Source organism: Pseudoliparis swirei, chromosome 3 (assembly GCF_029220125.1).
Source record: "Pseudoliparis swirei isolate HS2019 ecotype Mariana Trench chromosome 3, NWPU_hadal_v1, whole genome shotgun sequence".
Taxonomy (NCBI): Eukaryota; Metazoa; Chordata; class Actinopteri; order Perciformes; family Liparidae; genus Pseudoliparis; species Pseudoliparis swirei.
This window is the reverse complement of record NC_079390.1, coordinates 9,044,069-9,071,113: the sequence shown is the minus strand read 5'-3', so window position 1 is coordinate 9,071,113 and position 27,045 is coordinate 9,044,069. Positions and strand designations below refer to the sequence as shown.

General features: G+C 45.1%; 3 protein-coding genes across 4 annotated transcripts in view; 1 reads left to right on the top strand and 2 right to left on the bottom strand.

The window, feature by feature from the left end:
• gnb2 (guanine nucleotide binding protein (G protein), beta polypeptide 2) overlaps positions 1 to 27,045 on the bottom strand; it is a 102,747-nt gene that overhangs the window by 9,835 nt on the left and 65,867 nt on the right. The gene's annotated exons all lie outside the window — the stretch shown is intronic.
• Positions 1,880 to 10,614, top strand: slc12a9 (solute carrier family 12 member 9). Of its 2 annotated transcripts, XM_056411300.1 has the most exons (14): positions 1,880 to 2,144; positions 3,863 to 4,067; positions 4,203 to 4,337; positions 4,431 to 4,568; positions 4,680 to 4,982; positions 5,095 to 5,202; positions 5,455 to 5,566; positions 5,648 to 5,805; positions 5,886 to 5,968; positions 6,050 to 6,174; positions 6,590 to 6,782; positions 6,865 to 7,039; positions 8,181 to 8,327; positions 8,408 to 10,614. In XM_056411300.1, the coding sequence occupies exons 2-14, from the start codon at positions 3,890 to 3,892 to the stop codon at positions 9,247 to 9,249; spliced, it is 2,697 nt and encodes an 898-aa protein (XP_056267275.1). In that variant the 5' UTR covers positions 1,880 to 2,144; positions 3,863 to 3,889; the 3' UTR covers positions 9,250 to 10,614. The 2 variants fall into 2 exon arrangements, with proteins under 2 accessions (XP_056267275.1, XP_056267276.1); XM_056411301.1 differs by lacking the exon at positions 1,880 to 2,144 and having other exon boundaries at positions 2,151 to 4,067.
• hsd20b2 (hydroxysteroid (20-beta) dehydrogenase 2) lies at positions 10,816 to 20,441 on the bottom strand. The gene is made up of 11 exons (XM_056411305.1): positions 20,291 to 20,441; positions 18,893 to 18,939; positions 18,634 to 18,709; positions 13,933 to 14,043; positions 13,060 to 13,127; positions 12,867 to 12,911; positions 12,700 to 12,734; positions 12,538 to 12,619; positions 12,354 to 12,419; positions 11,205 to 11,354; positions 10,816 to 11,120 (listed from the first exon to the last, which is right to left on the bottom strand). Exons 1-11 carry the CDS (start codon positions 20,439 to 20,441, stop codon positions 10,977 to 10,979), a joined length of 975 nt encoding a protein of 324 aa, XP_056267280.1. The 3' UTR covers positions 10,816 to 10,976.

The following is a 27,045-nucleotide window of genomic DNA, read 5'->3' as shown; positions in this document are numbered from 1 at the left end:
AGAAGCTATAAAACTGGCCTTCCTTTGAGCTAGTTGATTATCTGGAGCATCACATTTGTGGGTTCGATAAGACTCTTAAAATGGCCAGAAAAAAAGAAGTTTCCTGTGAAACTCGCCAGTCTATTCTTGTTCTTAGAAATGAAGGCTATTCCATGTGAGAAATTGCAAAGAAACTGAACATTTCCTACAGCGGTGTGTACTACTCCCTTCAGAGAACAGCACAAACGGGCTCTAACCAGAGCAGAAAGAGAAGTGGGAGGCCCCGGTGCACAACTCGGCAAGAAGACAAGTACATTAGAGTCTCTAGTTTGAGAAATAGATGCCTCACAGGTCCTCAACTGGCAGCTTCTTTAAATGGTACCCGCAAAACGCCAGTGTCAACGTCGACAGTGAAGAGGCGACTCCGGGATGCTGGCCTTCTAGGCAGAGTGGCAAAGAAAAAGCCATATCTGAGACTGGCCAATAAAAAGAAAAGATTGGTATGGGCAAAAGAACACAGGCATTGGACAGAGGAAGATTGGAAAAAGGTGTTATGGACAGATGAATCCAAGTTTGAGGTGTTTGGATCACACAGAAGAACATTTGTGAGATGCAGAACAGGTGAAAAGATGCTGGAAGAGTGCCTGACACCATCTGTCAAGCATGGTGGAGGTAATGTGATGTTCTGGGGCTGCTTTGGTGCTGGTAAAAGGGATTTTAAAAAAGGAAGGCTATCACTCCATTTTGCAACGCCATGCCATACCCTGTGGGCAGCGCTTGATTGGAGCCAATTTCCTCCTCCAACAGGACAATGACCCAAAGCACACCTCCACATTGTGCAAGAACTATTGAGGGAAGAAGCAGGCAGCTGGTATGCTGTCTGTAATGGAGTGGCCAGCACAGTCACCAGATCTCAACCCCATTGAGCTGTTGTGGGAGCAGCTTGACCGTATGGTCCGCAAGAAGTGCCCATCAAGCCAATCCAACTTGTGGCAGGTGCTTCAGGAAGCGTGGGGTGAAATTTCAACAGATTACCTCAACAAATTAACAGCTAGAATGCCAAAGGTCTGCAATGCTGTAATTGCTGCAAAAGGAGCATTCTTTGACGAAAGCAAAGTTTGAAGAAAAAAAGTAATACTTCAAATACAAATCATTATTTCTAACCTTGTCAATGTCTTGACTATATTTTCTATACATTTTGCAACTCATTTGATAAATAAAAGTGTGAGTTTTCATGGAAAACACGAAATTGTCTGGGTGATCCTAAACTTTTGAACGGTAGTGTATATATATATGTATATATCTGTCTATCTAGAGTTGATTAAATAAAGGCATATTATCATCTATATTTCTAAATAAGCAACTGTTAGACCATACCATATTGGCATTGGCCTATAAAACATGAGCAGAGTATTGGAAAGCATTAATCTTGTGAAATAAGACGAAGGAGATGTTGCATGTTCAGCCCTCTTCGCCCTCTCTAACATCACAATCCTCCATATCAATCCCTCGTTCATTTCCAGTGGATATAACAGCTTCTATAGACTATTGGAGCGAATCAATGTGTTTTTTTTCTTATGAGAAAACAAGATCCATTATTTTAATGATAACCTTTCTTGACATCCCAGATTAGTGCTGCTACATAATGACCCCCCCCCCCCCGCCCCAAACATTTCTATTTATGGACGTCATCTCTGTCGCAACAGCGCCCCCTGGTGTGGAGAAGAGACATTGCAGTCCAGCGCCTCTTCGTGCAGGCTACACGTATTGGAAGTTATTAATAAGCGATTGGTGACGTCACGTTTGACTACATGTAAGGGTCGTGTTGACTCCGGGCCGGCAGCAGTACCTTTCCTCATACAGTTTTGGGGGTATTTCTGCCCTCCCCTTTCCACAGTCACATGGGCGGTTTCTGCTCTCCCGTGACACTTTTGAACAAATAAAAAGGGAACAAGGCGTGCCATGGCTGCTGTGTTGTTATTGGGCCGCGCGTTGTTCACAGCATCCAACTCTCTGGACCGCTCAGTCCTGTCATGTCCATCGTCCCGGGGTGGTTTCACTGCGCATCTGACCCGGGGCGTCTTCTCCTGGAACCAAACCTCCTGCACAAAGCAGCAAGAAACAAGTAGGAAGTGGGTGAAAGTGTCCCGCGGAGGTTCATCGAGGTAAGTTTGGCTACCGAACATTACAAAGGTGGACATATCCTTGGATGTTGCCGTCTTGATGGAGGCGCTGCGCGAGCGCGTCCCGCCGGGTGCGGTGCTTTATGACAGCCGCGCGATCACTTCCTGGAAGCGAGAGTCTCACAACGTAAACAGCATTTACCCAGCGTGAAGCTGCTGGATGGCGTGTCATTTACCTAATGTTTTGCCCCCCAAAAAAGACGTAAAGTTGTGATGTCGCAGTTGCTCCACTCGCATGCTACGCGAATGTGACGAAAACAATGTTTTATTATGATGTTGGTATCCGGCTTGAGGGCCTCTCGAGGTCTGCATAGACATGCGAGTCGCCACCGAGCATCCTGCAGAGCACCGACTACAAGGGAAGTAGCAGAGTAACTGATATGGATCCGTGCATGACGGGACACAGTTCTCATGGTCAGCAAACAACCTGCCTGCTCTCAACTCATCTCCCCATGTTGGGGTGGAGAGTATGTTTCATAAGACGTTTTTTACTCAACTTGTAAATGTTGTGCAACTGTAATAAAAACAGCCAAATGCGTGTTTAAAATGACTTTTAATCAGCAAGATACACTAGAAATGCACCAGAATGCACTGGAAACATCTGTTAAATTGTGCTGCACCTGTAATTTTTTACAAGAGCGAATTAATAATCCGTCCATTATTCTCTTGATGTATCATAGATGTCATAAATATGCCAAATCTGAGCAGCTGGAACCAGAGAGTTTAAATTATGATTATTTTGTTTGCATTTTTGCTTTCAAAATGATCTGATTATGTTATTATACAAAATAAGTGCTAATTCATTTTCTATCCTGCCACTAACCGATGCGTGGTGTAATTGTTTCAGCTCCACGGATAAAATACTGTAAACAAATCGTCGGTAGAAGAGAATCAGTAACTGCCGTGATCCATTTTTAATAATAAGGAGATCAAGTCCCATCTTGTTTTGTTCACGTGACTCCTGTATGACTTCATAACTCAGAGGAGGGGAGTGTTGAGGCAACTCTGGCTACAGCGTCAGCGATGAAAACTGCCTCCTTGAGGGAGAAAACCTGAACACAGAGGCACAGGCTCGGGCCGCAGACAAGCAGCTGTTAATCAGGTGACTGTAAATACAGAACTGACGTGTGAACCGCAGCAACCCGCAGACTCTCTGGTGGTGCTTGATGTTTGCAATATGTTGTAGTAAAAGGATGTAAGGAAGGGAAACTACTGCCTGTGGAAAAAGGTAACAGAATAGAACATTGTCAGGTGACTGTGTGGTATACAATCTGAACGTCTGTCTCAAAAGCCTCGCAACGATTCAGAGTAAACCCTTGGTTGATGTGGGGTGGAAGCATTCATGAGGCAGGACATCTCATGGGCTACTGATCACATGACGGTCTTCATTCCTGTGTGTTTGAAGCGTGTTGCTGCACTTGATTTGAAACGGAGAACAATACGTTAACTAAACAAAGGCTGTACGCAATATGAAATAACACATCAGCAACACAAGGCTCATGGGAGACATTAGTCTGTGGAGCTGAAAGAACAAACTAAAGCAACCAAGATTTCAGACTTCAACCCTTTTTTCCTTCCTACGATGGTAGTTTGTCCCAAAGTAAAAAGTGTGTTATTATTGCCGTTCAGCTGTTGATTCAATACTGTAGTTGTACATCTTTCTGTTTGAAACCCGTGTTCATTCATTTTGTTTTCGACAGACTCTTGCCAGGCCTCTCGCACCAAACATGTCGAACGAACGCACCCCTCTGGTGCCCTCGGGGGTCTGTGGTCTGGCGGTGGCATGCGGCGTGGAGTTGGACGCCACTGACCCAAGCAAAGACCCTCGAAAACTAAACACTTTTTTCGGGGTGATGGTGCCCACCATCCTCTCCATGTTCAGCATCGTGCTGTTCCTGAGAACCGGTGAGTGTGAAGAGATCGGACAACCCGAGAGCTGTTTTTGGTTGTCGACGGTGGGAGTTGTCATGAATCCTCCCGATACAACCGAGTCATTGTGCTGTGCAGTCGTGACTAACACTGATGGGATCTCTCTTGCAGGGTTTGTGGTTGGTCACGCGGGGCTGTTGCAGGGTCTTCTGATGGTGACCGTAGCCTACACCATTATCTCTCTCACAATACTTTCCATCTGTGCCATTTCCACCAACGGTGCTATACAAGGGGGAGGAGCCTACTGTATCCTCAGATCAAACTGTTGTTTCCCTCACGGTGCTGCTTGATTTTGCCATTATATTTTGAAACATTACAGCCTTAACTAAATGTGACCAGACATGATAAGTCGGTCCCTGGGCCCAGAGTTTGGAGGAAGCATTGGTTTGATGTTCTTCCTGGCCAAAGTGTTTGCGTGTGGAGAGTATGTTCTTGGTCTTGTGGAGGCCTTACTTGATGTGTTTGGTTCAGATCCTGGTAAGTGTTTGGTTTATATTCAGATTTGTAGTTAACTAAACCACCTACTTCAGTCGTACACATCCCTTTCTAGTCTCTAGGATTCTGAGTTTTCTTCTTGCTCTGTCGTAGAGTCCTCTGTGTCCGAGGGGATGCGTGTGCTTCCACAGGGCTACTGGTACTCGGTGCTCTACTCCTCCGTGGTCCTGCTGCTGTGTCTGCTCGTGTGTCTGGTGGGCGCCCACATCTACTCCCGCACCGCCTTCGTCATCCTGCTGGTGGTCACCGTAACCTTGCTGTCCATCTTAGTCAGCTCCGTGCTCGTCAAACCTCGTGATTTTGTCATCGCCCACAAGGGGTCCGACAACCAGACCGCCCGCTACAACGCCAGCTACACGGGCTTCAACGCCACCACTCTGAGGAACAACCTGGGCTGTGAGTGTTTGGGGCTTGATGTTGGTGGGAGGGAGAGGATCTGAAAGTACGTTGGGGCTTTTGGGCCTTCTATTTCAGGTCTCGCTATTGTTGGTTATTTTTCTCATTGCAGCTGGTTACTCTTTGGACTACAGCACCGACTCCGTCATGTCTTTCGCCACCGTGTTCGCTGTCATGTTCACCAGCTGCACCGGGATTATGGCCGGAGCCAACATGTCAGGTTAAAGCTTGTTGTCTTGCGTGTATAATCACTTTGAAATGAAGTTGTGTCATTGTAGGAGGTGGACTGTAACTGGACTATTTGTAACTAGACTATTTGCCATTGCTACTTTTTCCTTATTTTAAATAAATATGCATGTCATTATGCCGAATATTGTCAATTGAGAGATTTGTTTAAATACACATAGCAATTCAATAAATCTGTATTCCACACACACCCTGATGTTTGCTCCCGCTACGCATGTCTCTGAAGGGGAGCTGAAGACTCCGAGTGTTTCCATCCCCAAAGGCACCATCGTCGCCGTCTTTTACACGTTCGCAGTCTACGTCCTCCTCTTCATCCTGGTCAGCGCCACGTGTGACAGGTCTGAACTGGTTCACGATGTCTGATAGGAATACTTAAAGAGAGATCAACAATATAAAGTCATTTGTTTCTTTTTCTCTAGGACCCTGTTGATTCAGGATTATGGGTTCCTCCAGAGGATAAACATCTGGTCGCCATTGGTCACCGTGGGGATATTCTGCGCCGCTCTTTCAGCTGCGATGTGCGCTATGATCGGAGCGTCCCGTATCCTCCATGCTCTGGCTCTGGATCAGCTCTTTGGTACGTCTTGATGTTTTTGCCTCATCATGTCGGTGTCCTTTACACTCGTTTCCTAACAGACGGTTGTTTCCCCCTCACAGGTTTGCCGTTAGCCCCAGCGACAATCACATCGAGCTCGGGGAATCCGTGGGTGGCTGTGCTGTACACCTGGGCTTTGGCACAGGTGAGCAGAGCTTCTGTCGCATGCAGTTCCATATTTCCCAAATTACAACAGGTGTTCTGAGCGTGTGTGTCTGTGTTTTAGTGTGTAGTGTTTGCAGGCCAGCTCAATGCCGTGGCAGGTTTGGTGACTGTTTTCTACCTGCTTGCCTACGCTGCGGTTGACCTGGCCTGTTTGGCTCTTGAGTGGGCGTCGGCACCCAATTTCAGGTAATAAACAGTAAAATCGCTATTAATATGAAAAATAATAAATCAGTAGGCATTGCCATCATATTTTTCATCAATGTGGAATTGAAGTCAATACAAATGCATTTAATAAGAATGTACAAAAAAAAAAAATATTGAGTGGCCAATGAAGTAAGATCATGAATCTAAAATTGCTCAGTGACACAAAAGCGAAAAATGTAAGCTACTTTTTTTAAAGGTGTCGTCTTTCAGAGAGAACGGGCTCAAAAATGTAGATTACAATAACAATTTATATTTAAAACTCAATTGACCTAACTTGGATTTATTACTATCGTATCATTTATGAGACAATAAATTCTTATTCATTGTCTTCTGTTTTTAATGTGTCCGACGGCCTCTATTCTTTGTCTCTGTTTGTGTGTGTGTGTGTGTTTAACAGACCAACCTTCCAGCTCTTCTCCTGGCACACCTGCCTGCTGGGCATCCTGAGCTGTTTAGTGATGATGTTCGTCATTAACCCCGTGTACTCCTCAGGCAGTATCGTCCTCCTGCTAGTGCTGCTGCTTTTCCTTCACTACAGAGCACCCACCAGCAGCTGGGGCTATGTCAGCCAGGCTCTAATTTTCCATCAGGTATCTGGACTCATGCAGATACGCACACGCACACACATAAACAGACAGTGCCACAGTGTGCCAACAATGCCTTTTTCTTTAGGTGCGTAAGTATCTGTTGATGCTGGATGTGAGAAAAGACCACGTGAAGTTCTGGAGGCCGCAGATGTTGTTGATGGTGGCCAACCCTCGCTCCTCCTGTCAGCTCATCCTGTTCATCAACCAGCTGAAGAAGGGAGGACTCTACGTGTTGGGCCATGTGCAGCTGGGGGATCTTGGTAATTCCCTGTGGTTGCTATGTGATGGTCATCCCCAGCTAACAGTATTACATTAATCTTATCTCTGAATCATTTTCGAAGCCATGTGAAACTCACCTTCTGGCCTGTTCGTGCATCTGGAGGCCAGTCACTGATGTGTTCCAGCAACATGATTAGTTCTCTTTCTTTCTGAGAGCACAAGCAGAGCAGAGAAAGTGGGAGTAGGTTGCAAATGACTGAAGTTGTGTAACGGATCCAATTGGCTTTCCTGAAGTCACAGGCACCGTCATGGAAGATGACCTTGTGAGCTATCGCTTCCCATCTGCTGCTTCTCCTGCATTATTAATACGATAGGAAGTGTCCTCTGTATCATTGTTGCATCAGATCTGAGAATTCAAACCAGACAGCCTTTCATTCGGCCACATGTCTGGGTCCTTGTTTGTTGAGCTAAATAGGCAAATATAATTTTTATATTGTAAGATAATATATTGTGTGGTGCAACCCAAGGAATCAGAAAGCAAGGTGTTGACCGGTTCTTTCATTAAATCACTGACAATGCAATTCGTTAACAGCAACGCTGCAATAAGTTTAAATTTGAGTTACAATTTGGTGGAAAGTATAGTATGTATTGACTTAACTATTTGTTTTACAGCTACTTTTAAGATTAAATCGTACCTTTTTTTCGCGTTTGGTCGCTTCCAAAGAAAATTAACCAATCACTTGATCAAACTTTAGTTAATCAACCGCTCGATCCACTGGACCAGACTAAAAGTATTCTTTTGTATAAAGTCAACCAGCTACAACAGTGAAATGCTACTTATGCACTGATATACCTCTATTAATAATGTGATGATAAAAATATATCAGCACAAGTGCTATTACTTTATGTAAATTTAACTAAAGTGAAGATGATCAAATTAACATATACTTGAACTTTTCAGATATTTCAATGCAGGACTATTTATTTTTGCAGTTTTTATACATTTTTATATGTTTACCGTTTTACTTCAATGAAGAACCTGAGAACTTCATCCACCAACATTCTGCTGAAATGTCTTCAGTCGTGTTTACTCTATAAAATCAAGCCCTGTGTTGAAAGTCCTGTGGACTCTTCAAATCTATGAATACTTGTAATTTCTTACCAATCCTGCTTGTGTTCTAGACTCTCTGCCAACAGACCCGGTTCAGCAGCAGTACAACTTCTGGTTGAGCCTCGTCGATAAACTCGGGGTGAAGGCCTTCGTGGACTTGACGCTGTCGCCCTCCGTCAGACAGGGAACACAGCACCTGCTGCGCATCACAGGCCTCGGTACGCTCTCCTCTCCCTCATCCCGCCGACATTCAGTACAGACGACCATGTCGCTTCATCGCCTTGTTTCCCTCTTCAAGGTGGCATGAAGCCCAACACACTGATTTTGGGTTTCTACGACGGCTGCACCCCCGAGGACTTCTTCCTCCAGGATTCTGCGTTCTGCGACTCCTCACTTGGACAAGGGCGCGAGGGCGAATATAATTTTGGGGTCGACTTGCCTTCGTTGCAGGCCCATTTCCCACCAGTCCGACATGTGGAGAACCCTCGCTGGCTGTCGCCGGAGGAGTACGTGGGGATCATTTCCGACGCCATTAAAATGAACAAGAACGTGTGCCTCGCCCGCTATTTCTTCCAGTTGGAGGGCGAGGGGAAAGACAGCAAGGTGGACGGGTCGGAGCGGACGATCGACGTGTGGCCCCTCAACCTGCTGCAGCCCGGCAGCCGGGACTACGAGGACGTGTGCAGCCTGTTCCTGCTGCAGATGGCCTGCGTGCTCAACATGTCCAACAAATGGCGGCACGCAAGAATGCGAATCTTCCTGAACGTGGAGACGGAGTCCAGCGACCAGGGCTGGGTGGTGAACGAGGAGACGTTCCGAGAGCTGCTCGGGAAGCTGAGGATCAGGGCGTCGATAAAGATCGTGCCCTGGGACTCCGTGGTGCAGCACCACGTGCCGCCGAGCGGGGAGCCCCAAGCGGAGCCGGCGCCGGCTCTCTCCGAGGAGTTCCTGTCCGCGGTGAACAGCATGCTGGTGGAGCACAGCGCTCAGGCCGCCGTGCGCTTCCTGTACTTGCCGCGACCCGCCGCTCGGCGCGGCGCGGAGCAGCAGTACTTGGCTCGGGTGGAAGCGGTGACCAATAGCTTGGGGCCGACGCTCCTGATTCACGGGGTCACCCCAGTCACGTCCACTGATCTGTGAGCATGTGCGAGCGTTTCCCCCCGCTAGTATTGTAGAAGCAGCAAAGTGTTATCTGCTTGAGTTTCAACTCTGGTTGCGTGTAAATATTAACTATGTTAAGTTACAAGTTTGTAGCATCTGTTCTAATATGTTCACATAATGAATCTTTCTAGTTTTACTCGAGCTTTTCCAAAGGAGCACAGCCACAGATCACAGAGTGCATTTTTAAAATAAGCCACTTGAGGTTTACAGGGCTCTCAAGTGTCACGCATTGAACGTGAGACTCACGCATTTCGGTCTTAAGTCACGCACTCCCGCCACACATCGTATTTCTCACGCTGAAAAAAACTCTCGGCTATTTAATGTTTTAATGTGCCGCAGCGCGCAAACATGAGTTGGCCGCGCTGCCCTCACCGTGGAGGAATCAAGCGATCCCCTGGAGTTCTGCTGTGAGGAGACACTTATCAGCCAATCAAAAAAAAGAAATGGGCTGCTGATGGAAATGTCACTCTTGCCTGTCTTCAAAACTTGAGAGCCCTGGGTTTATGCACTTAAATAGGTTATTTTCCTATTTACATATACTTGAACTGGCTTGGTGATTGAGCCAAGAAATGTGGGAGTACTAACTTTTTTGGTGTGATTTATGTTGACACAACCTCATGTTTGGATCAGCTTTACATCTGTCTATTCACTTGAGACTGAAAAAAGTCAAACTAGCTTAGTTTGGAGCAATACGGGTTGTCTTTGACATTTAAAACAAATGTCTAAACTTAATTTCAGGGATGAAATTATACATTTGTGTTAAAGGTAAAGACCTTTTTTGGCCCTGATTCAGTTTCTAAATTATATTTTGCAGCTTTCTTTTCCTACATTCTCAGATTTCTGCTGGACCAAATAATTCAAAGACCTTTAAAAAAATAAATAATTCTGAGCTGAATTGAGTTCTTAGTTTTGCAAACATGTCTTAACGAAGGGAACCATCTTCTACATGTGACCTCAGAATGATGAACAGTATGCGTTTACTTGAAAACTATACTTGGATTTTGTGCTCCATGATGCAGACTGTTATTTATTTATATATATCGTTACTCATGAGAGGCAGTCTTAGATAGGACCACGAACAATGATGATTCAGACCTAGTCTGGGCTGAAACCAGAGCAAGTAGTTATATTTTGACAAAAGAATTAATCTACCCCATTTACAGTACAAAGCACAGAATGAAATGTTACTGCTTTCTTGTCAAAGTTGCTTTTCTAGTGTTGCAGCACTTGCATAGACCATTTAACGAATAGACAGTTACTTAATCTATTTGCATGAACTTTTGCTCAAGGTCATTACTGTAGATGTACATATTAAACTGCTGTTTGTCACCGTTGTTAATATATGCCAAATGTATTGTGTATTGGTATCAATAGTAAAATCTTCAAAGAAAATATGTTTTTAAAAGATTGCTTAAATGCAATCAATACAAACATTGTGTACGTGTGTTTCTGTGTAATAATATAGTACATACATTAATATAACTATTATATTATGCTGCAGATTATCTCTAGATAATTAAAAAACTTCAAGCAACTGAGAATAAATAAATGTGTAAAATAAAACATTTATATTTTTAGTGCAGTTTATAACAGTTACCATGTAATGATGGTACACACATTTTGAGGACCCTGTTCAAACTTATAAAGTGAGTTTTCAGCTGTAAAAGTGTGTCAGTTAGAACTTCTGTGCAGATGCAGTCACATGACTACTCCTCCTTTGGACCCAGCGTCTCCTTTGTCTTGCACACGTTCATATCACGTTGGCTGGCTGTTGCGAAGTTCCTGAACTTTCTGACGAGGAACGTTGACATACGAAACCAGTCCGGCAGGAGTATCGTGAGTGCCGTGTTCTGTAGGACGACAGGAAAGAGGAGAGGCGTTAGGCTGGAGCAGCAGCTGACGGCGTGGTAGGAATCGCTCTGTCATCAGCTGACCTGCAGCGCGTGGGACAGACAGCCGCTGGTGTAGCTGCAGTGACCCACGGTGTTCAAGGCCTCGCGGGCCAACCCGGGAGCGCTCCTCACAAAGAAGTTGACCGGCCTGTGTTTGGTCATGCTGGTGGACACCATGAAGGGGGCCACACACTGGGGAGGGATTGGGTTGGACAGGCTGAACGTCCCTCTACATCACACACACTGATGACTCTTAAAAGCAATGATCCGAGTTGTGAATTGAAGTGGTACTGAGTGACTTAGAAATCAAAACATTCTGGTTGAATGCATGTGATAAAACATCTTCAGTCGTGGCTGTTATTTATCATCATACAAATTAAACATTAAAATCGTGTTTGGGATTAATGTACCAGCTCCCATTGACAATGGCCGAACTCCAAAGTCCCGATGTGAGGCCTCAGGGCTGATCCGCCTTCAAATCATCAGGTGCTTGAGGGCGACATTTCGGCCCAATCCCAACCTCCTCACTCAGACTCACAGACTTTGAGGCGCACTGCCGTAAAGTCTGTGAGAGTTTAGGTCTGTGAGAGTTTAGGTCTGTGAGAGTTTAGGTCTGTGAGAGATTAGGTCTGAGAGAGATTAGGTCTGTGAGAGAGTTTAGGTCTGTGAGAGTTTAAGTCTGTGAGAGTTTAGGTCTGAGAGAGATTAGGTTTGTCCCACTGTCACATCATCGAGTGTTTTATGGCTCTCTCACAGAGATGTTGAGCCCTTTATGAACACTTACCAAAAATCCACATATCTGGAAATTTAGCCCAGTAATTACCCACAATTCATAGCAATGCAACATTAAACACAGGATTAACATTGGGATTGGGCCGAACTGTGCAACTTGACTGCATCTTCAAAAGTCAGACTTTTAAAGTACAATTTGAGTGCACACCAGCTGCGGGATACTGTTATTAACCAAACCTAACATATCTGTAGTTTCAGTCTCTTAATGACAGAAGTGTCAACTTCTATCAATCCTAGTTCTGTGTTTTTGCTTTATTCTTAAGGTCTTGTTTGAAGTGAATAACACTTTCAGAGCTAAATGATTACGTTCACATTATATAAGATAATTGTGGGTGTGTAATACATTTCCTCCAGCTTTAGTATATTTGAATAACCGAGGTTACGCCTCCCATACTTTACCTGAACAATAATTCCCTTTGACTTGTACTCTGCATGCAGACACTGAGAGAAATATGTTACAAATATCTGAAATAAAGATGACCGTCACAAAACAAAGCAGAAGAGAGGGTGAGTGTCATAAAGTTGTGCATTATTTGAATGAATGTGTGCACATAAATAACATAATGTCTGGATGAGAGAGTACCTTCGTGGCACAATAGAGGGACAACAAAGGCTGTGGACGAACGCCCACTTCAGAGGAGATATTGATAATCAGCCCTTTCCCTCTGGAAGGAGAAGGAAGATTCATATTCATATTCTCATTACCTCATACCAAGTGTTAACCTCTGGACGTTTGTGACATTACCTTTCAACCATGCCTGGAAGAACCAGTCTGGTCATCTGAGTAAAACAAATATAAATCATTGGCATCTTTTTTTTATTACATTAGCCATTTACAACAATATACAACTTAGTTCAGATATAGTGAACACAGGGACTTCATAAACACACAACCATACAGTAATATCTTACCTGAGGGACTGAAAGCATATTACAGTTGATAATCTGAGTGATTCTCTGGTCAGAATAAACACAGAGGGGAAAATATGAGTTAGAAATTTGAGACAAACATAACCCTTACTCTCAAGAAATAACAAAATGATATGTTGTCTGGCCTTCAGAAAATTATATTTAGGATGCAAATTCAGTTTCAGACAAATGTTACCTGTTCAGCATCTGGTACCTCCAAGAAATAGGCAAAATTATCAGAGTAGGCCATTCCTACATTGTTAACTGTAAGGGTTAAAAAGACACAAACAACCTTTGTTAATATTGTCTCACGTCAATCATGAACTGATTAAACTGAGCGCTACACGTTTGATATTTTTTCACTGTCATAAATCACAGTGGAGGAGGAACGGGACAAATACCACAAAAGTACTCCTTGAACTCACATCATGGTAGCAAATTTGTACATCAAGTAATAGATACTATTTAATTTGGGATATAATATAGGACTATTACTGTTACTATCTACACAAGATAACAAGTCTGTTGGTATACAATGTTGCCACGCTTCCTGTATTATTGATCTGTGCCTGGCATTTGCAAAATCTATTGAAAATTCAAGTTACTGTATGAGTATTTTAATAGTGGATAGACTTCCTGCCTGCATTAGGGCAGTGGTTCCCAACCTTTATTCAGTGAAGGTCCCCCTTAGTTAAATACGTTATATACTTTAAATGATGTGGTGCTAATCTGCAACAGAAATACTGTGGTGAAGCAGGGTGTTGTCGTCGAGTATTTTTGAGCGAGGACAATAAAATATCTATTTGAAATATACAGACTTTGTCATACTAGTGCACCCCCTGTGATATGTTGCGCCACCCTGAGGGGGGACCGGACCCCCGGTTGTATGAGCAGATGTGGCTTCCCCGGACCAATATGGTGGCAGTGATGAGTTATTGCTCCAATAAACAGCAGCTTTTTCTCTGTCAGCGTTTTCTAGAAGAATTGCTTGCAATATATCTCAGTCTCCAAAGCACCTTAATAACATCCGACTACTTTTCTTGTGCTCCGATATTAGTTGTCCTATTACCCAGAATCCCAATCTCCAGTCCCTGCAGTTGTTCAGCGATAGCAGCGTAGATACTTTGGCCGTCTGTGAAGTCCACCCGGATGGTGAGAGTCCTTCGTCCGTACTGATCCGCTGTTGCAAATGGAAGATATTTGTGTTGACTGTAAACTGTAGTCATCAAAACTCACGGTTTGGATCGTGTCACCGATCAGCACAAGAGAAAAAAGGGAGAAAACATATTTTAACTCTCAGATTTCCCATATCGTGTTTTCTTTTTGTCGGCAGTAATTATTATTGATCATTGATGATCCGTATTGGTAGACACAGATTCCTTTGTTGTCTAATTATAGCAGCTGAGCTACAAGGCTCCAGACTTTGTTAAACATCATTCCAACTGCTCTGACATCAGTGTAAAGCATCAACAACTCTAAATGTTATCCTTTACTTTGTTTACATCATCTACAGTGTTTGTTTTCTTCATGAAAACACACAATTCAAATGATGATGCAATAGAAGATTGTATTTTAATAGAGTAAAACAAATCTTGTCATGAGTAGTTTTGATGATGTATTATAAGCTGCCTGTTAACAGGTCATAGGTCATCTCTAATATATATTAATGTTGTTATGAAAACTGACATTTTTTAAAGTTTCTCACCAACATCTTATGGGATTATATGTGAACACATGGTGAGAACGTTATAATTGACCTTCGCCTATATTTTGGCATTTTGGCCGTGGCCATCTTGATGTTTGACATTCACTAAATAAAACATTTTGGACAACCAAAAATGTTACAATCAACTTAAAGTAAATTAAGTAGTAGTACAAAAACTCAGATTACTTCTGGACCGGACAACACATTGTAAACAACCAATCACAAGGTAGCCATGACGTAAAGCATACCCTGTTTTATGGTCCATCTTACTTAATGGGTTTATAATCTACTAAATTAACCTCTATTGACAAATACTTTAAACTAGTGAATGAGACATACTCTCATGTTTGCTATGTTTTGAGGTAATCAATGACTCATTTTCATAGTGTCATGATTTGGGACTTCTGTTTTTTCCACTGGGGTCATTTGGCGAACTCTGGTGGTCGAAAGACATTATTTCAGTCTTTCTGGTCCACACCTGTTTTCACTTGAATTAATTTTGTTTGACCAGGGTATAAATACCTGGCAGTGTGCTAGACATGTCATCGCGACGTTTGATTATACTTTGTGATCCTCGTTACCCTCTCGTAACGTTTGCTAGTCCTCTGTGTTTTGGATTTTGACTCTTTGTTGGATTATACCATTTTTGGATTATGACTCTTGGTTTGGAGGATACCATTTTTGGATTTGACTCGTTGTTGGGATTATACCCTTTTTGGATTTGACACTTTCATTTGGATTATACCTTTTTGTGTTCGCATTATTGCTGTGTCAAAGACACGTTTACATTCTTTGAAACTCCATTGTGACGGAGAGGAAATAAAACAATCTTTTGACTGTACTCTGCATCTGGGTCCTCAATCGCCCACTGGGTAAATCGTGGGTTACCACTCCAGCGATCCGGGTTTTTTCCCGACTCCGGGTTCCTGACAGAACGTCGCGATCCCCTGACACTGATGTCCACAGCATTTGACCTCCTCCAGGGTGCAAGCATTTTTACCAAACTAGACCTGCGAAATGCGTACCACCTGGTCCGCATCCGGAAGGGGGACGAGTGGAAAACGGCCTTCAACACCCCGACGGGGCACTACGAATACCAGGTGATGCCTTTCGGCCTAACTAATGCTCCAGCCGTGTTCCAGGCCCTGATCAATGACTGTCTCCGTGACATGATTAATCACTTCGTTTTCGTGTACCTGGACGATATTTTGATTTTCTCCAGTTCTCTGCAGGAACATCGCCTACACGTCCGACAAGTTCTCAAGAGACTCCTTAAAAACCATCTCTTTGTGAAACCACAGAAGTGCGAATTCCACAGGCCTGAGGTTACCTTCCTGGGGTACATCATCAGGGAGGCCCAGATTGAGATGGACCCAAAGAAGACCAAGGCAGTGAGGGACTGGGAGGCCCCTAAATCCATTAAGGGGGTGCAGCAGTTCCTGGGCTTTGCAAATTTTTATAGGAGGTTCATCCGAGGCTTTAGTTCTATTGCAGAACCCATCTCCGCCCTTACCAAGAAGGGTCTGGGTCCCTTCGTCTGGACCTCTAAGGCGGAGGAGGCCTTTTGTGAACTGAAGAGAAGGTTCTCCTCAGCTCCCATTCTCGTCCTTCCGGACCATCCCTGCCTTTCATGGTGGAGGTGGATGCCTCTGAGGTAGGGGTTGGGGCTATACTCTCTCAGAGGGCTCAGGACGACAAGATCCACCCCTGCGCTTTCTTCTCTCACCGGCTGAGTCCTGCAGAATCCCGGTACGACGTGGGTGACCGGGAGTTGCTGGCCGTCAAGCTGGCGCTCGAGGAGTGGAGGCACTGGCTGGAGGGCGCTCAACATCCGTTCCTGTTGTGGACGGACCATCGGAACCTTGAGTACCTCCAGGTCGCCAAGCACCTCAACCCTCGATGGTCCCTGTTTTTTAGTCTGTTCGACTTTACCCTTTCCTACCGCCCAGGGTCGAAGAACATCAAGCCCGACGCCTTATCCCGGCAGTTTCCCTCGGATAGCCAAGATAAGGAAGAGAGGCCCGTCATTCCTCTCTCCCGGATCGTGGCATCCATCCACTGGGGGATTGAGGCCAAGGTCAGAAGGGCGCAACGGGACGAACCCACCCCAGGTCCGGAGAGGCCTGGACTCCTCTTCGTTCCCCGAGGCGTACGATCACAGGTACTCCAGTGGGGCCACGCTTCTCGTATCACAGCACACCCTGGGGCTCGACGGACGCTGGAGTTCGTGCAGAGACGGTTTTGGTGGCCTGGCATGGCTGAGGATGTTAAGTCTTTTGTCGGGGCCTGCTCCGTCTGTGTACGAAGCAAGAACTCCCACCAGCGGCCTCAGGGGTTGCTACATCCCCTTTCCATCCCACACCGACCGTGGTCCCACATTTCCATGGATTTTGTGACCGGTCTCCCCGTATCGGAGGGGAACACTGTTATTCTTGTCATTGTAGACAGGTTTTCGAAAGCCTGTCGCTTTGTGCCATTACCCAAGCTACCGTCCGCACTTGAAACCGCGAAACTCGTGTTTAACCATGTATTTCGGCTGTTTGGTCTTCCACTGGATATCGTGTCCGACCGTGGTCCCCAGTTTTCTTCCAGGGTGTGGCAGGCTTTCTGCAAGAGCATTGGGGCGACGGTCAGCCTCTCCTCCGGCTTCCACCCTCAGTCGAACGGACAGACAGAGGATGAATCAGGAGCTCGAGACCACCCTGAGGGCACTGGGGGCAGACAACGCATCCTCCTGGAGCTCCTGTCTTCCGTGGGCAGAATACGCACACAACACCCTCCAGTCTTCCGCTACTAATGTGTCTCCTTTTCAATGTCAGTTTGGGTTCCAGCCTCCCTTGTTTGCAGAGCAGGAGGAGGAGGTTGGGATGCCCTCTGTTCAACACTTCATGAGAAGGTGTAGGCGGACCTGGAAGAAGGCCCGGCAGAACCTGGTGCGCACCGCGAGGACCAACCAGTCCCAGGCCAACCGGCGTCGGCGACCGGCTCCTTCCTTCCGTCCAGGACAGAGGGTGTGGTTGTCCACACGGGATATTCCCTTGCGAGTGGAGTCCCGCAAGCTGGCGCCTCGGTTTATTGGTCCGTTCAAGATCGTCCGGAGGATCAACCCGGTGACCTTCCAGCTCCCTCGCACCCTGAGGATTAACCCCTCGTTCCATGTTTCCCTTCTGCGACCCCTCCTGTCCTCTCCTCTGGCCCCGGCTGCCAAGCCCCCTCCCACCCCCCGCATCGTGGGTGGACAGCCTGCCTTCACAGTTCGCCGGTTGCTGGACTCCCGTCGGGCGGGGCGCGGGCTACAGTACCTGGTGGACTGGGAGGGTTACAACGCAGAGGAGCGCTCATGGGTCCCGGCCCGGAAAATTTTTGACAACTCCCTCATCAGTGACTTTCACCGCAAGCATCCTGATCGCCCAGGGGTCGTCAGGAGACTCCCCTAAGAGGGGGGGTACTGTCATGATTTGGGACTTCTGTTTTTGCCACTGGGGTCATTTGGCGACCTCTGGTGGTCGAAAGACATTATTTCAGTCTTTCTGGTCCACACCTGTTTTCACTTGAATTAACTTTGTTTGACCAGGGTATAAATACCTGGCAGTGTGCTAGACACGTCATCGCGACGTTTGATTATACTTTGTGATCCTCGTTACCCTCTCGTAACGTTTGCTAGTCCTCTGTGTTTTGGATTTTGACTCTTTGTTGGATTATACCATTTTTGGATTATGACTCTTGGTTTGGAGGATACCCTTTTTGGATTTAACACTTTCGTTGGGATTATACCTTTTTGTGTTCCCATTATTGCTGTGTCAAAGACACGTTTACATTCTTTGAAACTCCATTGTGACGGAGAGGAAATAAAACAATCTTTTGACTGTACTCTGCATCTGGGTCCTCAATCGCCCACTGGGTAAATCGTGGGTTACCACTCCAGCGATCTGGGTTTTTTCCCGACTCCGGGTTCCTGACACATAGACCTCTATACAATCTGACTTTAGAAAGATCGTTTGCGTTTAAGGCCCCAGCCCATTGGCTGCAGCAGTACAACAGCGGTTATATTTTCACTTCACTCACCTATTTCTTTGGCAATCATTTGAAGCTTATCATCAGATCTGCTTATCAAAACAACATCCAGGCCTCTTTGGGCCAGCTAGGAGGAAACATACAGGACAGACAAGTGTGTTGGCTCTTTTAACCAACAACAACAGTCTGCATCGGTGAGACCTCATACACTCCATCGGAAACGATTTAACAAATGTCAACCGTCTGGCTCCTAAATTGAAATTTAGACCCCAATATGGAGATAAATAGTTGTAGGAAGTTGGAGACTCACCTCACAGGCATACGCTTTGCCAATTCCAGCAGTGGCACCAGTGACAACTGCACAAATGAGAAAGCGCACATATGTTTCGAGGAATCAATTTTACACACATTTTTTTTTCATTTCTCTTGTCTGTTTATCAAGTCATCCAGCTTCAGGTGAAAATATTAGTTATTAAATCATCCATGTATAAAGCAGAGCCAAAATGGAAATAGTGAGGTCAAGAGGGTAAGAGTTCCGAGAGATGCACAGAGGAGAGGAGATGGAAGAATAAGAGGAAAATATCCTAAAACATCCGCTGTCGCTTCGCCTAAGTACACACGCTCTTCTACTCTTTATACTTATGCTCCTTCTCACACAGAAAAACAAAGAAAAAAGGCACTTTTAATCTGGCAATTTTTCAGATTTCTTTCATCGAAAAAGTGTCAGAAGTGAGAAATAAAAACGGCACTAATTTAACAAAGGAATATGGGAAATGGACTTGAAGTTGATGTGTGCCTGGAGAGGATTGAAATGTTCCCTCGTAAAAAGACGGAAATGGCCCATCATGGAGGAATGTGAACATCTTATCAAATCCCTTATCCAACTGCTCATAGAAAGGAAGTCTGGTGCTACTTATGGAAACTATTGTTGCAAGAACATCCAAATACACGCACATCTGAGCTGTCTGCTCTCTCGCTCTCTCTCTTTCAGTAATTTACAGTCTCTACCACTTGTTTCAGAACAGAATTTACATTTGAAATAGTTTTTACCCCGAAAGAAGATTCAATTCAATTAAAATTAAATAATTCAAAGTTAAATTCAGTCAATGTTTCCGCAGTGTTACATGTGACGTGAGAATGTTTTTTCCCCCCCAAAATACACTTTTGATTTAGATTTTCTTTTCCAAACCAGGCAAGCAGTGGCCGTAGATCATTATTGGACCACATTCGAGCTTTTGGGCTCTAAATATCTTTTGTAGCTGTTTTTCTTTGGGCCCTCTGCAGTCTACTCAGGGTTAGATTATGTGTTTAAAAGCTTTCCCGAAGCAACATACCTGTATCAATTTCGGCTTGTTACAAGCTGCATAATTATGCACTTGACACTGACACAGACACGTATTACTGTTTAAATCTGCACTCATTTTTAATGATCTTTTTCAAGTTTCTTTTATCAACTTTTATTGACTTCTTTTATTCCTGTGTAACTGTCGGTGAGGTCTGTGCCCGTTTGGTTGTACATTGTCCTCTCTCAGCCATCTGACTGGAACAAATCAAGGTTTTGTGGGAGGCGATCCCAAACTTGTCCATGCAGCGTACATCCCTCTCTTGTAAAACAAACCTCGACCCTTTAATCTTGCATCATCAACATTTTGTGTAGCTGCAAAAGCAACTTGCAAGAGATCATGACGTAGATTGTCTTTGACATTACCTGCCCATTGCCCATATGTCTTTAAATCCACATGCCAAAGCTCGGTCAAAACAAACTGTCTGAATCCACACAAACATCTCCAGGCCAGCCTCAGCAGGTGGAAAACAACAGTAAATCCCCCGATGATGGCGAGCGTGTCATTGAAGGACATCGTGCAGCAGAGCTCTAACTCCACTGATCCCCTTCATAGACGATGCTCAATTTATATTAGAGGAAGTGAGAACTTTGTTTACGTACTCCTCCCACACTGCTCCACCCATCACTGAGGGCCGCTCTCAGACACTTGGAGCTTGGCAGACAACAAATCGGACCCTGAGCCCCACGATGGACCTGAATGCTTTCAAACTCCTTGCAGACTCAACTTTTTTTTTTTTTTTTTAAGTCGCCATTCAAAGATGCAACATCCTTTTCTGTCCTGAAATGTTGCAGAAACATCCACATCAACTCCAGCTCCTGACAGCTGTGCCAAGTGTATCAGAAGGAAACTAATAAAATATATTTTGTGACAGTCCGTTAAGTCACAGAGGTTACATTTTTAAGGTGTGCAATATCAAAACATTTGATTTGTCTTATCCTTTCAGAACCACATGCAAATGCAAGCTTAGAATAAATGTATACGTGGACAGAAAAAGCCATAAAAACGGATACAAATGTCCTTTAACTGCTTTTTATCAAAGAGATTGGGATGCTTTAATGACGATCTGCAGTGAATTGTCAGCCTCTGTTTTATTCAGGGATCAGATCGACCACCAGAGGGCGCTGCAGCTTTCTAAGGGGCCGGAGCTGGACCAGGATTTGACAAAGAGATTCGGTGATGGACAATGGGATACCCATACCTGCTCACTTGAGTTTATGTACAAATGTAATTCTGCTAATTATTATTTTGTTATTATTTTTCTTCATCCACAGGGCATCTGACCAGATGACGGGCATAAAGAACAATCATCACATCACCAAATAGAAATAGCTTCTCACTGGTGTTGTCGTTTGCTTATGCAGGTCCTGTCGTGGCATCAGTATTACATGGAGTCTTTTTCAGAACTACTGCAAAGCTACTTGTAGTACTGTTTCATAACACTGTCTTTTCACGGAAGGTTTCCGGCTTTCCTACAGCTCTGACCAGATGACGCTGAGAAGACTGAGTGACGTTGCTATGGGATGCGGCCAAATGACTTCACCTGATTAATTACGTGGTCAGGGAGGAGACAAGTGTCTCAGCTTCTGCAGCCCCCCCCCCCCCCACACACACACACACACACACACACGCACACACACACACACAGGATCTTTCTTCAGTATGTGATTAATGAACGTCGACAAAAAGCTTCACCGTGGGAAAAAAAGAATTCCAAGAGAGATGTACTTAGAAATGATCAAATCACATGACAGCTTTGAGAGTCATGTGACCATGCACATGCCAGTATCACACTGGCTGCGAAGGACAGGTATGTCATATTAGAATATAGATAGTGTATTTAAATAGATTCAGATAAATAAATACAAATAAAAACAGACAATGACTACTACTTAATATTGTATGTTTTGCCTACATGATTGGTTGTTCTAAATAACATGTATATAGGATAAACGACCATAATCACAAGTGCTGGTCTCCTCCAGTGAGGCTACCGCTGCAGTTGCTGAGTCTTTGCTCAACCGGCCCGTGTGTGTCTGACCTTGCTTCGAAGTGATCTCTGTCAGTGCCGTTAGCCATGTCATTTGTAAGAGGCTTGCAGGCAGCAGATCAGTTTAGCACAGCCCCACCTGACTAATCTGATTACTCCAGTAAGGCTGCCATCAATGTGTAAGACAGGAGGAAAAAACAAACCCATAGTCATGTTGGAGTTGGACAGCGACACACCACCTGGACGGTACTCACTGGAAGAAAGCAGCGGTAGACTTTTACTTTACATTTATTAGCGTTTTATTCAGAAATCAGGATACAAGTAGACATCATGCATGGACCCCCCTCCGGCTGGTACCTAGAGTATTCAGACCAGAGAGAGGCGCCTTAACAGAGGGCGCAACGGTTTAAATAGCCATCAAGGCCAGTTCTAATTGGTCAGGAGGTAAAGAGGATGGTGTCTTCTCATTGGTTCTTGTTCCTCTGCTTCCATCGTTGTCGCTCCTTCATTGGTTCTTGTGGCCAGCCAATGAATTCATATGTTTGTAGAGAAGTGTGAGAAGGAAGAAGTAAGTAATTTATTTAACAGAGAGTTGATTTACTTGGTTCCTCCCTTTGAAGCTGTCTTTCACTCCTCTCTGGGGGTCTTATCAGTGCAGGGATGGGGCCTGGATCTTCCCAGAAGGTCGTTCAGACAAAGGGCCTATTCCCATGTGAGGAATGAGAGTAGATGAGAGTGTGAGAGGGGTCAATGAGGGGCCATAAATGACTGAAGGAGACTAATGGCCGCATCTGGACCCTTCCTTATCTATCTGCCAAGGTGAGGTAAGGACTGTGACTGCTCTTTCTAACCTATGAGTATACTGAGCCTCTTTGTTGGTGACCACTTCCGGAATGTGTGGATGTGGAGGAGGGGGGCTCACAAAACCTCACCAAGTGTCACTGTTATCTTTCTTTAGATCAGTCAGGCGCCAGAGTGCTCCGCTGGAGATTTTAACTTCCATTCAGTGTTTTCCATCTTACACATAATATTTATGCAAACAATACTAGGCTGTGCTAAGCTACAATATATATTCTTTACAAATCCCTCTTTTCACATCCGCTGGATGTGAACCCTTCCTCCGGGAATATTTATTTCCCTCTTTATGCCAGATCTTCATCTTGGCCTGGCCGCACTGAGCGGCTATGTGTCCTGGTCTCCTCGTCCTGTCGTAGCTCTGCCACTTGACGTGAATGAGTCTCCTGAAATAAGATCTTTCGTTGCCTAGATTAAGTTCCCATAAGACCTGTAAAATACCTATTTCTCGGGGAGAGAGTCTCTCTCTGTTAGGGATGGAAATAGGGGCGTGGTTTCTGTCATGTGGTACTCCGATCCACCCTCTTAGATCTTCCATCCTAGGGAAGTCAGTAGGTCTGTGTGCGTTAAATCTGTAATGTGCAGGTGTAAAAGGAAAGCGGTGAAATTGAGAGTGGTTAGGTGGGGGGGGGGGGGGGGCCTCGCCCCCTAACGGCTTGATGGGTAGCAGGTTGGCATCCTGAAAACCAGTTGACGATCCGGTCCCTGCTGCAACTCATCTGTTTCAACCCTGGCTGGGTCAGCTTTGTCTGCTTCATCCTGGTCTGGGTCCTTCTGGTCCTTCTGCTCCTCTGGTCCTCTGCTCCTCTGGTCCTCTGGTCCTCTGGTCCTCTGGTCCTCTGGTCCTCTGGTCCTCTGGTCCGCGTCAGCGTCTCCTCCGGCTGTCGATGGGGTCTTTATCCGGTGGTCTCGAACTTGATTTCGTCTGGATCGTCCTGGTCAGGCTTGTTGTTCTTCTTCCACTGGTGTCGCATGGGCCCTGGATACGACATGACTCCCATGTGCAGCATCGTGGGTGGTAGATCGTGCTCTTCATTGGCTCCCGGCTCCTCTGCTTCCTCAGCCTTCCAGCGTCGAGATATCTGTTGATGAGACCCCGCTATCTCTAATCCCCAGAGTCTTAGACTCAAAATCTGCCAATCCTCACTCAAAGGTGAGTCCAGCCTTTAACACCTAGTGATTAGTTCAAAGTTCCGCTAGAACAATGGAGGGGTCAAATGTCACTAACCCACGGTCAAAATGTCACTTCCGGTCAAGTCGCTAACCAAGTATTTTCACAATAAGAGTCTTTTTTTCTTGCGATTTCTCTCTCTTTTCTGTCTAGTTCTTCTCTAAGTCACTTCACGTAATTCAACTGGCTTCGTCAATTTATAATATTAACATACAGTCGCTCTCATGCAACATACATTAATAACAATTTTCTCCCAAATCCTTTCTATCATAATGTCTTTCTATCTGTATTAATTTAAAACACAAGACCTCAGCAGATTTTATCCAAATGAACTATTAATCGGACGGTTTTGGTTTATCTGTTGTCAGTCCCCCAGGACTAAAGGTTTCCAGTCCCGAAAGCTAATGGATTAGGTGTACTTTGGCAGGTTCTTCTCTAAACCTCACATGACTAATCCTACGATAATGGCAAGGGTTAGTCCCATGACTATTAGAACATTTTGGCTCATTCACAACTATTCCTATAGTGGTTTGCGGGGGGGGACCTTCTAGCTGGGCTATCAGGCTCCCCGAAGCACCTACGGAACGACCTCTGTGGCATCAGCATCTTTAGATCCGATCGTGTTTCTGTCAATGTCCTTGTTGGACAGGTAGCTGGGGCACAATGTGTCAGGTGGTGTCAAGGTGCCTCTGCCTTACCCTTGACCTGGACCATGTGTGAAGTAACCTCCTTCACTTCGTACAGACCAGTCCACCTAGGCTCAGTCCACTTTCTCTTGTGAACGCTGACCCTGACCCAGTCACCTACTTTTACTTTGGTTGCTCTGCTGCCTCCTGATCGATCGTCTGGGCTCGAACAACCTGGTTTGAGAGAGCTTTGGTGAGAGAGAAATTAGAGCTTTTATGTATTCTGACATTTCAATTTTGCAGACATCCAGAGGTGGCATATGACCTCCATCTCTGGGTGGCTCTGGCATACTTCTTCCTGTTAACAACTCACTTGGTGACGTCTTCCCCCCTGGTACTGCTCTCATGGTCATCAGTACCTAGTGGAAGCGCCTTCGCACATTATCCTCTTAATAATTTGATTGGCTCTCTCGACCAATCCTTGAGACTGAGGGTGATCTATGGACCCAAACTTGTGGGTTATGCCCAGTGCATATCAACTTTCCCCAGCAGTTTGTTGTTAAAATGTGTTCCGTTGTCGGACCTGATGCGTCTTGTAACTCTCTACCTTAAGTGTGTGCATGTGTGCACTATATGGGATGTGGTCAAACACTCGCAAGTTGTGTGTACAGGAGTGGCGGCTCTTCTTCGAATCAGTCGACGTTGAACCCCATCTACTATCACCACAACTATGGAAGGAACACAAATAAGATTACATCTTTTCATTTATCAAGCATATTATGATTTCAAAAAATTATTTTTATGGTTCTCGTTGGAGTCACTGATTCTAAACCTACTGCTATCTGATCTATTAGTCTGTACTTGTCTGGCCCTCTTCTGCCTATTCTGGCGTCAACATAGATTGTTGTGTGCTTCTATCCCTCTTTTGAAATAGGATGGAATTCCCAAATCCGTCCTTTTCAATAATACTAATCTTAATAAACAGTCAACCTCTAGAAGAAAGGAGAGAAATAAAATAAAAATGCATGCGTCTGTCAAGTCAATGCAGGAGAACCATGTCTTGTCTGAACTCACAGCGTCATCATTGTGCTTGGGTTAGGAATGTCATAATAAGTCGGCCTAATTAGTAAAGGACGGGTTACAAATTTATTTATTGGCCCCAAATCAAGGCCCATTTTCCAGGTTTAGGAAATTAATTAATTAATGTATTCCAGGGTGCCCTCGTCCTCTCCAGTACACTTGCCTGTAACAACCATTCTATGATTTAAAAAATATATCTACAGTCTGTTCCATCCTTAAGGGATGCTGGTGACGATTAAATTGGAATCGCACGCGGTTTTAACTCTATCTCTACGGGAGCTATCGGAATCAGTCACACATCAGTTCACCTTTTAGTCCTAAAAGTGTCTGGAAATAAGTTAAGCATGTTGTCAGTGTCCCCATGATCAGTGTTCTCTCTACTATGTGTGTGGCTAAGCATGTGTCTAAACATGTGTCTCTAATATTAACTGGACCTCCGATGGGTGTGCAATTCTGTACATGTTCTCAAATGTGGAGTAATGCAAGTGTTCATTTTGTGTGCACCCAGTCCGTAGCCTCAACCTCTGCTTTCACCATTGTTCTTCTCTTTGCCTCCACTCTGGACCAACACTGTGATGTGGAGCTGCGGTGTCAACGACTGCATACAATCTGCAACTCTGGTGTTCATTCAACGGCCGCTGCTACTCCTTGCTTCTCTGCATAGATCTCTGAGCCTCCTCAGCTGGGTCTTCACGAACCTCAATCTCGTGTTGCAGGCAGTCCCTCAGGATCTCAGATCTCATCTTGTATCAAGGTGTAGTTAAGGGCACAATGTCTTTGGTCCCCTGGTGGCGAGTCGGGATGCAGGACTTTGAACCAAAGTCTCCACTGCTGGCTGTTGTCATGCAGAGGTGTGATGTCCTCATCATCTACTCTGTCTCCAGACCCTTTGCTTCCTGTTCAGTGTCTCTTTAGTCTCCAGTTGAATCATTGGGTGACTAGTGGGTGTGGCACATTTCTGTTCAGTGGATACAGTTCGCTGTCAGCTGTTGGATCTGGGCACGCCTAATGTTGTGTCTCTGGTCCGGGCCTGGTGCCGTGGATCACTATTGCCTTGTGGCTGTGGCTATGTGTTGGGTGCTTGTTATGGCGGGGTAGACATTATGGGAGTACTGAAGCGGTCCTGACTGAGACTGCTAACCCTGTGGTGGATAAGGACAAAAATTAGCCCAATTTCCAGCCTGACTATAATTAAAAATTTATTAATACTCGTCTAAAGCCTCCGTTGCCCCAGTTGTTACCCCTCTTACTCCTGAACGGGCTTCTTTTATGCATATTCTCTCTGTTGTTGGGCCCCATTTATGGGCTGCTGACCCACCTGTTGCAGGACATAAGGTTTGAGGGAACTAAGCTTGAAGCGGTGCAGACGTGGCTTGCTGTGGCTGTTGATAGATCAAT

Bases quoted from the DNA above. Each gene is read 5' to 3' on its own strand.
- slc12a9 (XM_056411300.1), top strand. From the start codon at position 3,890: ATGTCGAACGAACGCACCCCTCTGGTGCCCTCGGGGGTCTGTGGTCTG. The intron at 4,569-4,679 runs GTAAGTGTTTGG...GCTCTGTCGTAG, and splicing joins TGTGTTTGGTTCAGATCCTG to AGTCCTCTGTGTCCGAGGGG. The intron at 4,983-5,094 runs GTGAGTGTTTGG...TTCTCATTGCAG, and splicing joins TCTGAGGAACAACCTGGGCT to CTGGTTACTCTTTGGACTAC.
- hsd20b2 (XM_056411305.1), bottom strand. From the start codon at position 20,441: ATGTCCTTCAATGACACGCTCGCCATCATCGGGGGATTTACTGTTGTT. The intron at 12,620-12,699 runs GTAATGTCACAA...TTCTCCTTCCAG, and splicing joins CTTCCAGGCATGGTTGAAAG to AGGGAAAGGGCTGATTATCA. The intron at 11,355-12,353 runs GTAAAGTATGGG...ATCCCTCCCCAG, and splicing joins CAAAGGGAATTATTGTTCAG to TGTGTGGCCCCCTTCATGGT.